Source organism: Talpa europaea, assembly GCF_964194135.1.
Source record: "Talpa europaea genome assembly, chromosome: 16".
Lineage (NCBI taxonomy): Eukaryota > Metazoa > Chordata > Mammalia > Eulipotyphla > Talpidae > Talpa > Talpa europaea.
Genome location: NC_140084.1, coordinates 39,691,769 through 39,708,723, shown reverse-complemented (window position 1 = coordinate 39,708,723; position 16,955 = coordinate 39,691,769). Strand labels below are relative to the sequence as shown.

At 52.0% G+C, this 16,955-nt stretch overlaps 1 protein-coding gene across 1 annotated transcript; it reads right to left on the bottom strand.

Annotated features, from left to right (window-relative positions):
- Nucleotides 1-8,664: 8,664 nt before the first annotated feature.
- On the bottom strand, nt 8,665-13,567 carry UPK1A (uroplakin 1A; the record flags this gene model as incomplete). The annotated part of the gene is made up of 7 exons (XM_084256670.1): nt 8,665-8,709; nt 8,791-8,874; nt 10,006-10,185; nt 11,042-11,149; nt 11,256-11,330; nt 12,193-12,393; nt 13,487-13,567. The coding sequence occupies 7 exons, from the start codon at nt 13,565-13,567 to the stop codon at nt 8,665-8,667; spliced, it is 774 nt and encodes a 257-aa protein (XP_084112796.1).
- Between the last annotated feature and the right edge of the window lie 3,388 nt (nt 13,568-16,955).

Here is a 16,955-nt window from a genome sequence, read left to right as displayed (position 1 = left end):
GTTCTATTCCCAGACGGCCAGGGAGATACCCCCATGGTGCGGCAGACCTCTCCCATCTCTCCCGCTGCTCCCCTCAGCAGTGCTTTCAGTCCGTCTGCCTGTTCTGCTCCCCACTCTCTCTGGTTAATCCTCTCACCCCCGCCTCCCGCGCCTCCGGCCTGTACCCCAGCTCTTGTATGCATAAATAAATAAATCTTTAAAAAAAAAAAAAGGAAGTCCACCTGGAGCTAGGCAGGCAAGTAAGAGCAACTCAGTCAGTTCCGTGAGAAAGCATGAATTTTTTCATGTTTTCCATCAATCTTTTGCTTGGATTCAGTAGGCTCAAGGAGATGCTGCAGAGGTGGCCGGTTAGTGTGCAGAGTGACAGCCTCCTGCTGGTCACAGTTGGGGGGTAACAAGAACAAGGCGCTGGAATCCCAAGAGCCATCCCTCACTCCTGCAGTGTCCCTCCAGCGCCCCCTACTGACTACTCCTAACCTCTGCTCGCTGATTAAAGGACCTAAGAAACAATAAATTGCTAACTGGCACAGGGGACACCCTGGCCACTGATTGTAATAAAACGACAGAGGTGGCAATTTATTGGCAACGTTGAATTATCAGTTTTTTCTGTGTCATTTATCTCTGAATAGTCAGGAGGAAGGTTGATGGGTGGGCTGATTTAATCTGAATTTAATTTTAACATGAAACTTAACATGAAATTTAATATGAAATTTCATTTTAATATGAATTTAATTTTATATGAAACAACTGGGTGCTTCAGCCTAAAAATATTTGACAGCCCTTGTTCTTGTGTTTCGAATCTTTTATTTCTGAAACATTCAAACACTGAGTAGTGATAATTATCCATCTTGTTTGCAAAATGAATATTTGTTGAAACATGTACAGTTTTAAGTGTTTGCTGATCAAAGTGTGTACATACTTTTCAATAATTAACTTCATCGGTTTATATTATTTGTCTAGAAATTGCCACTTTTTTAAGATTTTTTTTTGTTTATTTATGTATACAAGAACTGGGGTGTCGGCCAGAGGTGTGAGGGGTGAGAGGATTTGCCAGTCACAGTGGGGAGCAGACCAGGCGGATGGGATCCTCTGCTGAGCCATGTGGGTCAGCTCCCTAGCTGGGGATCAAACTCAGGACACAGTGGCTGGTGATAGCTTGATAGTGCTGAGACTTTAACCCCTGTGTCACCAGGGAGGTCCTAAATTGCCACTTTTAATAAATGTGATGTTTAGGTACAGCAGACCTCTCCTGTCACGCCCGCTGCTCCGCTTAGCAGTGTATTTCAGTCAATCTGCCTGTTCTGCTCCCCACTCTGTCTCTGGTGAATCCTCTCACCCCCCACACCTCTGCCCTACTCCCCAGTTCTTGTATGCATAAATAAATAAATCTTTAAAAAAATGCAATGCTAACTTTTTTTAAAGATTTATTTATTCAAGCGCTGGGTACAGTCAGAAGCGTGAGAGGGTAAGAGGATTCACCAGAGCCAGAGTGGGGAACAGAACAGCCAGACTGACGAAATACACTGCTGAGGGGAGCAGCGGGCGGCAGGAGAGGTCTGCGCGCCATGTGGGAGATTCACTGGTGGCCAGGGATTGAACCGGCGCTGCAGAGGCTGTGGGCAGCTTCACAACCCAGTGCTCAACCGCTGCGCCACCAGGGAAGGCCCCCAAAAAATGCAATGTTTAAAGAGAAAGTTTTGCTGCCAAAAAGAAAAAAAAGTGCCAACTCCTCCCAGCTCGCAGTCTGGGTCTATTGGGTGGAGTTGACTCCATCCCTTCTCCAAGGCAGGCACATGCCCGGCAGAAGAACAAGCAACACTCTCCCCAAACCCCTACATGGAGTGGGATGGCTGAGCATCCATCAAGAACAATGGGAAACAAACCAGAGTCGGGCGCCATGCCACCACTGGAAGCTAACGCATCCCATCAGCATGTGATTATGGTCTTGAAACACTCTGCTTCCCATTGTCATACTGGTTTTCTCTGTCCTCCCTCCAGAAGGTAAACTTCATAAAGGGAGAGAGTGAAGTCTGATCTGTTCCCTGCTGCGTGCCCAGTATGTAAAAGACTGCCGAAAGCACATGCTAAGCAAGCAATAAATATCTACGCACAAATAAATCAATGATGTTCACATTTTACTGGATAGCCACAATTTTGCCACCTAGCACAGGACAGACACAGCCTATCTCATTGTAGCTTCCTGGGTCTCTAGTTCCTGGGGCATAGGGTGTCCTGGACATTGTCTGTATAAGATAGGTTCTCAGCAGGTCTGGAAAGTTCCATTCTAATAATACACAGTCCTTGAGTACTCAGGACTCTCACTTCCCTGTTCTGGAAGACCTTACAGACCAATGTAAACTTTCCCATAAACTCTAAGGTAGGGTAACCCACATTGGACTCTGGTTCTCACCCACGATGAGCAAGGCCACATTGGGGAGCCAGCAGAGACAGCGCCCAATTTCCTGAAGACCTCTACTGCCCCCCGGGTTTCCTCCCTTCTGAGAATTCTGTTCTCTGCTGTTTGCGCTGCCTCTGACTCAGAACCCATTTAGCTCAGTGGTTCTAAGGGAACCATGGTCAAAATTACACTTCAGGGCCTCCCTGGTGCCAAAGGGGTTAAGCATAGCACTGTGAAACTGTCCACAGCTACCACAGCAGGATTTTGATCCCTGGCCAGGGAGCTACCCACATGGCACAGCAGACCTCTCCTGTCTCGCCTGCTGCTCCCCTCAGCAGGGTATTTCAGTAGCTCTGCTTATTCTGCTCCCCACTCTGTCTCTGGTGAATCCTCTCACCTCCCACACCTCTGGCCTGCACCCCAGTTCTTGTATGCATAAATAAATCGTTAAAAAAAATTACACTTCCACACAACCTGTGAAATGTTGGGTTACCACTGTTGAACACATTTTGATAGATTCAGTGAGTTGGCCCTCTGGTCGCCTGAACATTTTGTGAGTTGATTTCAAGTGAAACCAACTAGTTTCTAGTTGCCTTACCTAGTGCCATTCCTTATCCCGGTGTGATTTCTCTCTATAAGCCCAATTCTGAAATAACACCATAGACAAAATATTTAAAATAATGACACTGGATATTCTGAAAACAAACAAACAAACAAACAATGATACAACTATGAGTATAAATGGTTTTTTATTTTTATTATTTATTTATTTATTTTTAAAGACAGCTGTGGGTTTTTTTAAGATTTATTTATTTATATAAGAACCAGGATACAAGCCAGATTCATGGGAGGGTGAGAGGATTCACCAGAGACAGAGTGGGGAGCAAAACAGGCAGACTGACTGAAATACACTGCTAAGGGGAGCAGCAGGCAAGACAGGAGAGGTCTGCTGCGCCATGTGGTACCCTCACTGGAGGGCCGGGATGGAACCAGCACTGCAGAGGCTGCCGATAGTTTCACAGTAAGGCGCTCAATCGCCTGCCCACCAGGGGAGGCTCACGAGTTCCCTTCTGATGTGTTTTGACTGTTTCTCTGCTTTTCAGTTACCTTTGTACAAAGGTCTCTGCACAGAGTTGTAATTTTTTAAAGATTTTATTTATTTATTTTTGCATAGAAGAACTGGGGTGTAGGCCAGAGGTGGGGGTAGTGAGAGAATTCACCAGAGACAGAGTGGGGAACAGAACAGGCAGACTGACTGAAATACACTGCCGAGGGGAGCTGTGGGGGACAGGAGAGGTCTGCTGTGCCATGTGGATCAGCTCCCTGGCCGGGGATGAAACTCAGATCCTCTTGATGGAAGTGCTGAGACTTAACCCTAGGCCACCAGGGAGGCCTGAGTTTTACATGTCAGTGAATAAGCCCACTTGTCCTCACAGAAGGTGTGGAAGCAACAGCAGATGGTGTCGGCGGTGTCTCTGCCTGGTTGATGGCTATGGAACATTACAGCTCATTCTTTCCATTTCGTGATCTCAGGTGGTGAGAGAGAACTTGGCTCCATGGGGCCGGAGAAAAAGAGAAGCCTGGAGAGGTGGTGAGCCAGGCTGCACGGGCCCTTCATGAAGTGCCAGGGTGAGCAGCTGGACTTGGCCATGAGGGTGCCGGGGAGCCATGGAGGCTGGACTGAGTGGTGTAGGGGTGCAGGAGGAACAGCCACAGAATGGCTGCTTCTCTCTTGGGTGCTCCTGACAGTCCCCATCTGGCCCTCCTCTCTTTGCTCCCCTCTCACCCAGAGGAATAGGGCTCTAAGCTGAGGGGTCAAGGCAGACAAACCTGTCTTACCAGGTGAGCCCTGGTCAGGCCACCTTGCTGCTAGTCAGGCTGAAACGCACTCTGCAGGCATGTGGTCAGCGGGAGCCACAGAGAACAATGGCTGATGTGGAGCAAAGGTGGAGGCCTGCCTGCCTGTGGCCCAGAAGCCAGCTTGACCCCAAGCCCCCAGCACCTGGTAAGGCCTGATCTGTATTAATTGCTCAGGTAAAGTTTAAGATTGTTGAGCTGAAAGATTCTTTTCTCAATGCACATTTTATGTCTCACAGTGACATTTTTATTAACATTTATTTCTTGATTTTTGTTGGAGGAGAAAAGCCATCATCATCACAGAATATTTGGAAAATAGCCAAAAGCCCAAGGAAGGAAATAAAATCCCTTCCAAGTGTCTCCTCTTCCTTAGTAACTAAGTTATCCTTTGGGAAGCTTTGTTTGCTTTATCACTTAATGCAAATACCCACCTTTTTATCTTTTTTTTTTTTTTAAGATTTATTTAATTATGCATACAAGAACTGGGATGTAGGCCAGGGGTGTTGGAGTGAGAGGACTCATCAGAGCATAACAGGCAAATCTACTGAAATCCACTGCTGAGGGGAGCTGCAGGCGAGACAGGAGAGGTCTGCTGCGCCATGTGGGTTGCTCCCTGGCTGGGGATTGAACTCTTGCTGCAGTGGCTGGCTAGATAGCTTGATAGTGCTGTGTCTTTAATCCCTGTGCCACCAGGGAGGCCCTTTTTTATCTTTTTACCAGAAAAGAAGTCCTACCTGGTGTGGTGTTTTGTGTTCTTTTTTCCCCACTACATTAAATCTTCTTTTACATACCTCAGTAAGCATAATTTTAAAAATATTCTTTCACAGTGTGATGAGGAAGATGGAGTTTGGTGAGTGGGGTTCCTGGGTCCCTTGATAAATGATTTCAGTAGAGTCCCTGATTCAGCAGCACAGAGCAAGTTTATGAAGAAAACAGGAAAAAGGGAGGTGTCTATGGCAGACAGGATGGTTTTTTTTTCTATTTTTGCATAGAAGAACTGGGGTGTATGCCAGAGGTGCGGGGTGGGGGGGGGTGAGGGTGGGGAGGGGGAGGTGACAGGATTCACCAGAGACAGAGTGGGGAACAGAACAGGCAGATCTATTGAAATACACTGTTCCCCATGTCCCCACCTCTGCGGGGAGACAGGAGACGTCTGCTGTACCATTTGGGTAGCTGCCTGGCCTGGGGATCGAATTCAAGGTGTTGATAGCGCTGAGACTTAACCCCTAGGCCACCAGGACAGGCAGTTCTTAAAGGACCAGAAGATGCCTTTGAAAGGGGCGGGCCTATTAAGAAAACAAAATAGCCACAGAGATGTAGGCTGGCAAAGAGCCACAGTTTAAAAGGGGGTGGGGTACCCTGTTATAGTTCTTTAGGGGGATTCATTCCTTTGTGGAATTTTGGAATCTATCACTTCTAAGGTCTGGTTAGTTTTTTTTTCTTTTTTTTTAAGATTTATTTTTTTATGCAATCAAGAACTGGGGTATAGGCTAGATATGCGGGGGCAGGGGGAAAAGTGAGAGGATTCACCAGAAACAGAGCAGGGAGCAGAACAGGCAGATGTACTGAAATATACTGCTGAGAGGAGCATCAGGCTAGACAGGAGAGGTCTGCTGCGCCAGGGGATCAAACTCATGCTTCAGAGGCTGCGGATTGCTTCATAGTGCTGTGCTTAACCGCTTGTGCCACCAGGGAGGCCCGGGTCTGGCTAGTTTAACCTGTAAGGACTGGCGATCTTTGTAATGACTGCCAATTGGCCGTGTCCCTACCTCTGGTTTCTGTCTTTCCTGTCCCTTAGCTGGATCTTCCATAGTTGGTTCTGTTAGGGGGAAAAGGATGTCCCAAAGCAAATTCCATATAGGCTTTGTGGACTCCACCCCCACCCCAGGTCAAAGCCAAAGACACTGGGAACTCCAAATCCCATCACCACCAAAGGGAAGGTGGCTGGGACCTGAGGGTGGGGTTAAGCAGCCAGGTGGATACAAAAGGCAGACACGTGGGCTTTGGGGGGGGGGGGCTCTCCATTTTTGGCTCTCCGCCAGCTCGCAGCATCCGGCCAGCTCTGAAAGTGACTTTGGGTTTCCAGGTCGTCAGATCGGGTAGGACGCATTAAAGACTTTATTTCCCTATTTTCTCCCTGAGTTGTATATTTTCCTTATTTCTTTTTCTCTTGTAAATAAACCTTTTATTAACCCTTTTGCGTGTGTCTGTAGTAGAGTATTCATAAGTCCCTCTAAAGCGCGCGGGTGAGGACCCACAGCCAGGAACCCGTTTAATATCGGGGTTGCTCTATAACAGCTCGATGACTTGTTAAGTTTCTACCCCCACCTCTGCTTTCTGGCTTTATGAAGCTTCCAGGCTAAGTTTTCTACTCTAAGCTTCCATCAGTTACAGGAACACACTGATATTATGCATATAAATCACTATTAAGTATTTACATTCATTAAAGACCCCCCCCACACTCCCACCCTCCCACAATAAAGCTAACGCTAACCCTAATGGCTGCCAAGCCCAGGGTTTGAACATCTCTCAGTGAAAATATCAAACATTTTGAAGTATGATTTTACTTTTCTAAGTGCAAACTTTTCTATGTGAGTCACTTTGGCATATCCGGCTTCTGTATATTAAGGATGCTGGAACCCCAAACATTTGAAATTGGAGTTCACTTAAGACAGTTGCAGCCTCAGCAGGCAGTTTCTTTGGGCATTTGATTCAGATTATACATAATGGGGAAAATTTCTGATTCAGAATATAAATGTTCTTAGAACGTGTTACTGCCTAGGCCATGAGGCAGGGACTGGTCGGACCCCCATTTTGTAGGTGGGCCCATTGCTGCTCAGAGAGTGGGCAGGGACTGGTGAGAATCCAGCAAGGGCTCTTGGCCTCTCTCAGAGAATGGAGGAGGGGGTCATAGACTAAGTTGCTGTGACCTTGCTCCTGAGGATTTATCTGGATTTAAAAGTAGATTAGAATGGAATCCCCCTCGCCTTGACACATTTACAAGTTGGCCAAATATGTGCCCTGAATGGGGGAGAAGTTTCATTCCAGGGATGGCAGAAAAACCAGTTAGGTTGGTTGGCCTGGAGCAAATGTGTGTTAAAATATGGTAGGTATAATATCTAAGTGGTGTTTTAAAAATTCTGGCTTGAAAAGTACAGCTGTATGTTGTTTAGAATTTTAGCAACCCCCCCTTTTTTTTTGTCTGTTTTTGAGAAGTTATAGATGATTTTCATAATTTTCTCCCAGACATCGTAAACCATCTATTCAAAGCTATATATGGTGAGAAAATGCTCCTCAGCTCTCCATTCCCATTCCTGTCCTCAAAGGAGTGCATCATAGGAAAGATATATATATATATATATATATATATATCATATAAAAATGCAATCACTTAGGGCCTCCCCTGGTGGCGCAGTTGAGCGCTGGGTTGCGAGGCAGCCGGCAGCCTCTGCAGTACCAGTTCGATCCCAGCCACTGTCAAGGGTCCCACAAAAAAAAAAAAAAAAAAAAATGCAATCACCTAAACATACTGACCTCCTCCTCATCTTTTTAACCTAACAACAGGCCAGGATGATCTATGATCTACTGCATATCTCTACTCTGTGATACCTTGCAGCAATTAAAAAAAAAAAGGCAAAGGACCTCCCCAGTGGCACAGTGAGTTGAGCGCACTGCTGTGAAACTGTCCTCAGCCTCTGCAGCACCGGTTCGATTCCTGGCCGGCCAGGGAGCTACCCACATGGCGCAGCAGACCTCTCCTGCCTCGCCCGCTGCTCCCCTCAGCAGTGTGTTTCAGTCAGTCTGCCTGTTCTGCTCCCCACTCTGTCTCTGGTGAATCCTCTCACCCTTCTGTACAGCTGGCCTGTATCCCAGCTCTTGTATAAATAAATAAAATCTTTTTTTAAAAAAAAAGGTAAATTCATAAAAACTGACATGTGAAATTGTCCATAATAAGAAAGCAAGTTGCAAAGCCATTATTTAAAGCACAATTCTATTAAAAGTTGTGTGCTTACACAGGTACACACAGAGGCAAAGATATAAAATTTTGCAAGGTCAAAGAGAACATTTATCACGTGTGAATCACAGTTACCTAGGGGGTTGGAACAGGCTGAGGGAGCACTTGCTGGAAAGTGGAACTTGGGACAGGACTTCAATTGACACCAAAGATAGGCCAGGAATCCAAGTGCAATGAAGGGGTTGAAGCTGTGAGGGTTTGCACACAGGCATCCAAGGGTTTCAGGACACCCCCATGTCCCAAGAGAGCTCAGAAACCTGGTCAAAGAAATGTGACTTGGAAGGAGGGAAGGGTGAGGGAGATGGGACAGGGAGAGGTGAGGGCCCCCAAGGCCTCCAGGCAAATAAGGGGGTGGAGAGGAGGCTGAGGTGTGCCTTTGGCCTTCTCTTGTTCCTCACAGCGTGGTGTAGAAATACATGGCCAGCAGCATCACTGGGAGCTGGATGAGGAGACAGTCAGGGGAGGGGTGCCCCAGGCCCCACCCACATCCCACCCAGCCCATAGGCTCCCCACTTCTCACCGTCCACATCAGGATGGCAAACCCAAACCACGAGATGCCCCACGTGTAGCTGTCGATGGCATGGCCAATGTGCTCGAAGCAGCCCTGTATGGAGGGGAAAGGGGCTGAGAAAATGCCCAGGGAGGGGGCAGCTCAAGCAGGGCAACCTGTGACTTCCTCCTAGAGCCTGGGTTTCCTCACCAGCTCATAGGGGATGGGGGGTGTCACAGCTTCCCTGCCTCCCAGGGATGCCGGACCCAGCCCTGGGCAAGATGGGGCTGCCCTGGAGTGGCCAGGAAGGTCTGAGGGTGATTTTGTTTAGAGCCGTGGCCACCAAGTTCCCAGGTTTGAAGAACACCTTTAGGGTCAGCCCGTCATCTAGAGATGAGGCCCAGGGGGCCAGAACTCCACACCAGAGTCCCTCATGGCAGGCCCTGGCCTGACTTGGAAGGAGGAAGAACAAAGGCTCAGGGTGTGAGTCTTGGGGGCCAGTTGTTGACTGTGTGAGCCTCTGAACCTCAGTTTTCTGATGTGCTAAATGGCCATCTCCACAGCCTGCTGCCCCAAAGCAGTGTGGGGATCCCGTGAGAGGGTGTATGTGAGCACTCGGCAGAGTCGGGGCTGTCCACTCTGGTGGTTTGGGTGGAGGGTCAGCCCGGCTTCTCCACCCTGTCGGGAGCTAAGACCTGCGCTGAAGGGCCCCCAGGCAGCCCCCAGGGCAGGTTCTCCTCTGCCCTCACCCCCATCTGCCTGCAGCCTTGGGGGGGGTGTGGAAATGGGGGGTGGGGGAAGAGAGAGCCTGAAATCAAATCCCAGCTCCACCCTCACTATCGAGTGATCTCTCAGTCTCACTGTCTGTGAAACGGGGTCATTATAGTCTCTACCTCACAAGGCTGTGGTGAGAATGAAACAAGATAACAGTGAAAGCCGGGCACAGAGGAGCGGCCCGGATTCCAGGCCTGCTGCCTGAGCTGCGTGATTATCACGGCTCTTATTTCCCGACAAGCTGAGATGACCACCTGAGAAAAGGTGCAGGCGTCGGGATCTGGGTCAGAGGCCCTGAGTGCCTCCTCCAGACTTGCAGAGGGAAGAGAGCTGAGAGAGGCAGAGAGGGGAGAGGAGGTGGTAAGGGTGACCCGCACGTGGTGGGAGGGAGGAAGAGACATGAGCAGGGAGGGGCAGAGGCCAGAGGGGCCGGGACAGCAGACAGACAGCTGCAGCGGGCTGTTCACACACCTTGGTGAACAGGTAGTCCAGGTGGCCCAGGCGGCAGCCTTCTTCACTGAGGGGGATGAAGTTGCCCGTCCTGCGACAGCACAGCGGTGGCCAGGGGGACACCACCTCTGGGGTGGCCGCCCGGAAGGCCGATGTGAAGTTCACCCAGTCCATGGGGCCAGATGTGCCGCAGCACTGTTGCTGGAGAGAAAGTCAGGGGTCAGGCGGCCTTTGGCTCGGAGGGGACTGTTGCTCGAATGCTGTCACCCTCGAGGCACCGTGTGACTGCGTGTGTGTGAGTGGGGATCAGACGACATTTGTCCCAGCACCAAGAGGCTGCTGGGGGGTTGGGATCAAACCCACATGTGATTTGTCTTGGGATTCTTTTGAATCAGCTGTCTAAGAAAGCAGCTTCTGGAACCTAGCGGCCCAGATTTGAAACCTCCTTGCTCTGTGACCTCGTGCAAGTCACTCAAACTCTTGCCTCAGTTTCTTCTTGCTAAGGAGCCCATTGGCACCACCATCTTCACCATTTTGGTTGAGCCAGCATGTGTGCTCGTTGAGAGCAGGGACTCTGGCTCCAGAGCAGGCTTGAATCCCAGCTCTGACCAACCATAGGATGCCGGGCAAGAGACATTTCCTTTTTGGGCCTGTTAACTCACCTGCAAGAGGGCAACAACCATGGCCCGGCCCTCTTAAGAATCTCCAGTTGAGCGCAGCGCTGTGAAGCTGTCCGCAGCCTCTGCAGTGCCGGTTTGATCCCCGCCAGTCGTGGAGCTACCCACATGGCACAGCAGACCTCTCCTGCCTCGCCCGCTGCTCCCCTCAGCAGTGTATTTCGTCAGTCTGCCTGTTCTGCTCCCCACTCTGTCTCTGGTGAATCCTCTCACCCCCCCTTATCTCTGGCCTGTACCCCAGCTCTTGTATAAATAAATCTTTTAAAAAAAAAAAAGAATCCCTGGAGTGGCTCTCACCCACCAGAGGTGCAACGGGAGCCCTGTCTGCCTCTGTGGTCAGAAGCCAGGCCTCCCCGCACTCCCTGCCCGCCCTCGGGCACCTCCATCATGATGCGGTCCCATAGGCGGGTCAGCTCCCGGCCCTGAGCTGAGTCTGTGCCATAGAAGGTCAGCATCTGCTGGGTGATCAGCGATGGGCTGGACACCATCTGGGGAGGGCCAGGAAAAAAAGGGGGGATGGTAGGGAGAAAGGTCCACTCCACCCCTGACCAAGACCCCCCGCAGCCATGCCCTCCTGGCCTCTGCCCGGCTCACATAGTCTCGGTGGGTGTAGGACGTGATGCAGGAGGCGCACTCAAAGATGTAGACGATGAGCATGAGGACCAGGTACTGGGGAGAGGTGGGGGGACAGGGGACAGCCGTGAGGGCAGGACCTGTGACGTCACGGCCCCTCCAGTGCTGGCTCCATGGACAGTGTGGCCAGTGTGAAGGGTATATAGCTGTGTGTTCCATGTTCGAGCCTTTCGCCTTCCTCCCCTGATCCTCTATTTTTTAAAAAGATTTATTTATTTATGCATACAAGAACTGGGGTGTAAGCAAGAGGTGCAGGGGGTGAGAGGATTCACCAGAGACAGAGTGGGGAGCAGGATCGACTGAAATACACTGCTGAGGGGAGCAGCGGGAAAGACAGGAGAAGTCGGCCGCGCCGTGTGGGTATCTCCCTAGGCAGCCGGGGATCGAACTTGTGTTGCAGAGGCTGGCTATAGCTTGATAGCTGTGTCTTTAACCCCTGCGCCACCAGGGAGGCCTCCTCCCCTGATCCTCTAACCCTACACTGCTCCCCTATCTCCTCTCACTCGGCTCCCACCCCCACTCAGCTCCAGACACACTGGACTCTTGACTCCTCTGCTTCTGAGACTAGCTCTTGCTGGTCCCTTCACCCCGAAAGCTCTGCCTGTATATATACACACAGCTCAGGTCCTCGCTCCCCCAGGGCGCCCCTCCCTCCCCAGCTCCAGATCTCCCTTCCTGGTCTCTGGAGACCAACTAGGGAGGTTCAAACCCCAGTCCTGCTGCTCAGGATCCTTCCATGTAGAGTTTCCTTCCCTCCTTCCCCGGTGCCCCAGTTTTCTTTGTAAAGTGAGGGTGACAGCCAAGTTTAGGATTTGGGGTTGTGGCAAGAGCAAATGGAATGACTGCCCCGAGGCTCTCGTGGGGTGCCATGCTGAACAGACACCCCCCCGGGGCTCACCGTGAGGATCATGGATCGGCGGCGGCAGAGCGCGGCGCCCACACCAAAACTGGCCACCACGAAGAAGGAGAAGCCACAGAAGATGGCGATCCAGGCACCAGCGAAGACGTCGTCCTTGCCCGAGACGCCCAGCAGCGGGTACACGCGGTACTGGTCGGCTGTCACCCACACCGTCTCGGCGAACAGGGCCAGGCCTGACAGCTGGACAGGGCAGCCTGCTCAGCGGCTGCTCAGCGGCGGTCTGCTCAGCGGCGGCAGCCCTGGCTGTGTGTGTCTCCGTGAGCAAGTGCCTTCCCCGCTGGCACTTGGTCAAGCGGGCACAAAATCCGAGTGGCAAAGTGACTGCCTTCCATGAGCAGCAATGAGGCTGAGCAGAGGCTGGGCAGGACCCTGCTCCTGACTCCACACTCGCAGACCAGCACAGAGGGGCCACTAGGTCAGCCCACACCCGCTAAATAGGGTTGTTATTCCCTGAGCAGGGACTCTGAACACAGCCACAAGAATTACAAATACAACACCCTTGGGTCCAGCCAGTCCAACTGCAGGAATGGGCCCTACAGGTACCTCTGGCCCTGCAGGAAAATCCCAACACCACGAGGCTATTCCTTGTGGCCCTGGGTGAGGGGCCAGGAAGCCACACAGAGGAGTACTATGCAGCTGTGTACACGAGCGAGGACTCACGTGGAGCAGCCTGTACACTATGTGAGTGGGAGGCAGGGGAGGCTTGCAGCAGGATGGGGGATGAGCAACATTTGGGGCAATACAGAGTGGCTACATGTGCCCTCCCTCCCTTCTAGCACATTCCTCCTAGAACGCATCTGACTCTCAGGAGTCCCATTCTATGACCTTACAAGTAAGAAAACAGACCCCGAGAGGTTACTTCACTGGCCACCTCTCCCATCGCCAGAATGTGGCAGAGTCTGGTGGCACGTATTGAAACCCGACATAGCCCTTGTTCCTGCCGGTGGGCCTCCAGTGTGGGGCATTTATGCCCATGATGATGATGATGATGATGATGGTGAGGGCCAGCATTTCTCAAGCCTTTCTAAGCTGAGGGCCACACACGGGTGAACGCACATGACCCCCACAACGAGGACATGATCTATAGATTACAGATTGGGAAATGGAGGCACGGAAAAGTCCTCATTCGAGGTCACCAGCGGGGGAGAGGCACAGTGGGATCCCATCCAGGCTGCTCTGATGTGAGCACGGGGTGTCCAGGAGTTCTGGGCCCCAGCCCCACCCCCCAGGCTCAGGACTCTCCTCCCGGCTCCCAGCACTGGGGGTGTCTCACCAGAATGATGATGTTGCCCACGACCAGCAGCCCCACCACAGCGGGAGACCCCTTCTTTGCCTCTGCTGCTGCAGAAGCCATGGTGCTGCCTGAATATAGGGGCGGGGTGGGGTCAGGCAGAGGCAGGAAGGGCGGGGGAGCCCAGCCCGGCCCGCTGCCCCACTGCACACCCCAGTGGCTAGGGACTCCTCCTGGCTCTTTGCTGGGTTGGGGCTGGTACCCAGCATGCCCACCTCCCACACCCCAGCAGTGGGCATTCCACAGAAGAGGACACGGAGGTGCAGGGGGGCAGTGACTGGCTCTCTCTGAGCCTCAGACCACCCCAACTCCTCCCGCCCCATCCAGGTCCCCAGAGCCCCCTCCTCACCTTCGTTGCCAGAAACCTCTGGGGCCAGCCCTTCCTACAGAGGCTCCCTATATATGCCAAGCCCCTCCTGGGCCAGGCTCCAAGTAGGGGCAGGTGTCCAGAGGAGGGGACGACAGGACTAGCTGTGGACCAGAGCGGGGGAGTAGCTTCATGCCCACGCTCCCTCCCCTCCACCCAAGTAAGTGATTTATAGACTAGAAATTCCAGATTGTGCGGATGTCTGGTCATGTGGGCAGGGCGATGTGGGGCCACTGATTCCCGGGCTGCATGGAGATGGCGGGGCCGGGGTTGGTTTGGGAGGGTGACAGTATCACTGATGTCTTCCTCCCCAGGACACAACAGCTGACACAGAAGGGCCTGCTTAGGGGCTGAAGTGTCTATGATGTGGGCCAGGAGCAGGTCACAAGAGCCCCAGTTTGGGCTGGGCTGCTCTCTGGCAGGAGCAGGAGAGGGCTCGCCTGGAGAAAGATGCACACTCACTCTGACCATCTAGGAATTTATGTTCTAACCAGGGGAACCTTAGTTTTAAAAATTGTATGTGCTCAAGAGGCAGCCAAAACAAGTTTTAAAATTAAGGTAAAGGGGCCTCCCTGGTGGTGCAAGGGTTAAGCATAGCACTATGAAGCTATCTATCTGCAGCCACTGCAGCTCGAGTTCGATCCCCCACCAGGGAGCAACCCACATGGCGCAGCAGACCTCTCCTGATTCGCCTGCTGCTCCCCTCAGCAGTGTATTTCCTGTTCTGTTCCCCACTCTGTCTCTGGTGAATCCTCTCACCCCCCACACCTCTGGCCTGTGCCCCAGTTCTTGTATGCATAAATAAATCTTTAAAAAAAAAAATTAAGGTAGCAAAGAGTTTAGAGAGGCTCTAGCTGGTTTCTCCTTGCCCTCGTTACCCCTCTGCACCCGGCCTCTCCTGGCCTGGCTGTTCTCTGAAAGTACTGTTCTCTTTCTCATATGCTGGTCCATGTGCTGTTCCTACTCCCTCCAAAGCCCTTCTCCCCACGAGCACCTGGAAGTCCCTCGCAGAAGCAGCGAGCATCACCCCCTCCCGGAAGCTTTATCTGAGGCCCGAGGCCAGGTTAATGCCTGAAACACACGGTCCTGGTCACACTCTCAGGCCCCTGGAAGTGGGTACTCAGTAAGTGCAGGGACACAAGCAGGTCTGCTGGACTGAGGGCCACTTGCAGACAGCAGTGCACTAAGCTAGAGCGCCTTAGGTGTTGACTGAGGTCAGAGAGCAGGCCAGTCAATGAGATGACAGCTGAGAGTCAGCTGCCCCCCCAAAATCTATCAGCCACCCATTTCTGGACAAGTACTTTTTAAAGTCCAAAGGCGGGCCTCCCCTGGTGGCACAGTGGTTGAGCGCTGGACTGTGAAGCTGCTGGTAGCCTCTGCAGCGCTGGTTCAGTTCCCGGCCGCCAGGCGAGGGTCCCACATGGAGCACAGACCTCTCCTGCCGCCCACTGCGCCCCTCAGCAGTGTGTTTCGTCAGTCTGCCTGTTCTGCTCCCCGCTCTGGCTCTGGTGAATTCTCTCACCCTCCCGCGCTTCTGACTGTACCCAGTGCTTGTATAAATAATTAATTAATTAATTAATTTTTTAATTTATTTTTTTTTTAAAAGGTCCAAAGGCGGGGGGTGGAGGTGAGTGGGTACCTGTCTTTCTGCTGTCTCCACATCCTGCACCAGCTCCTACTTCCATGCTCCAAGAAGATCTAGAAACAGCACCTGGCATTTGCTCGAAATCCAAGGGGCGCCATCTGGTGGCGTTCTAGTGGAGTATTCTGGGCGGTGCCCTCACTGTATCGCTCTTGGCATCCTGGAGTTTCCGGAAAGCTTCCAGGAATAAACTAGAATTATTTCAACTTTTATCTTCTGGACAAGAGTTTCCTGAAATAATCAAGTTACACTGATGAAGACAGTAAAATAGGGAAACATTGCTAATGTGGACAGTGGTTATGCAGGTGAGGATGGTTTCAGGCCTGAAGAGGAGAAAGCCAGGGAGGCACAGAACTGGGCCCTGGACACCTGTTCGCTGCTTACCAGGATGCCAAGGTGCTAAAAAAAATAATCCTGCCAGGGGAGGCTGCTGTCCCTCATGCCACATAACAGTCCTGCTGATGGAAGCCACGTCCACTCTCCTCTTGCCATTGATGAGGTCACTGACCCCATGGGAAGTCATGTGGCCTTTCTCTTCCCTTGCCTTCTTTCTGGCCCTGACTTATCCTTGACTCAATCATCAAGCTGCAAAAGGTGCCTATGATCTGGCTGGGCTTCCCTTTTCTCCCAGAACCCACTGTGGTGTGTGTTATTTGCCAGTGGGCGAGTCACCAAGACCTGGTCCACACCCCTCCTGGTCTGTGCGCAGTCGTGAAGCAGGCAGAGTAAGCAGGCCTCATGAGGGTGAGTGCTGATTCCGGATGGACAGAGGCTTGGGTTCCCTCTGTTCCAGGCCCTTTTCTCTGGAATGGGAGAGGAGGTGAAGGAATTGACTTCGAACTGTGGGAAATGACCTCCTAGGAGGGCAGTTGTGGCAGCGTGGGCCTCAGGCCATCTGTAGTGTGGGCAGAAGGTTGCATCTGCCTCAGGAATGTTGAGTACGTGGGTTCCCAACCCTTGAGCTATTCCTGTCCCGAACACTGCCCATTTGTCTGCTCTGGACTGGGGCCACCCTACAGGACCAAGGTCAGCTGTTGGGCCCCTGCAGCAGCTCTGTCCCCTCAGCAGGCCTGCCCCCTGCTGCTGGGCACACCTAGCCAGCCTGAAAGTCAGGCAGTAACATGTGGTCACAGGGCCAGACCTCGTGACTTGAAATCTCAGATCTGGGGCCTCCCTGGTGGCGCAGCAGTTGAGCGCTGGGTTGCGAAGCTGCCCGCAGCCTCTGCAGCGCCAGTTCGATCCCCGGCTGCTCCCCGGCCACCAGAGGAGGGTCCCACATGGCGCGCAGACCTCTCCTGCCGCCCGCTGCTCCCCTCAGCAGTGTACTTCGGTCCTTCTGCCTGTTCTGCTCCCCGCTCTGGCTCTGGTGAATTCTCTCACCCTCCCGCGCTCCTGACTGTACCCAGTGCTGTATAAATAAATAAATAAACAAATAAATCTTA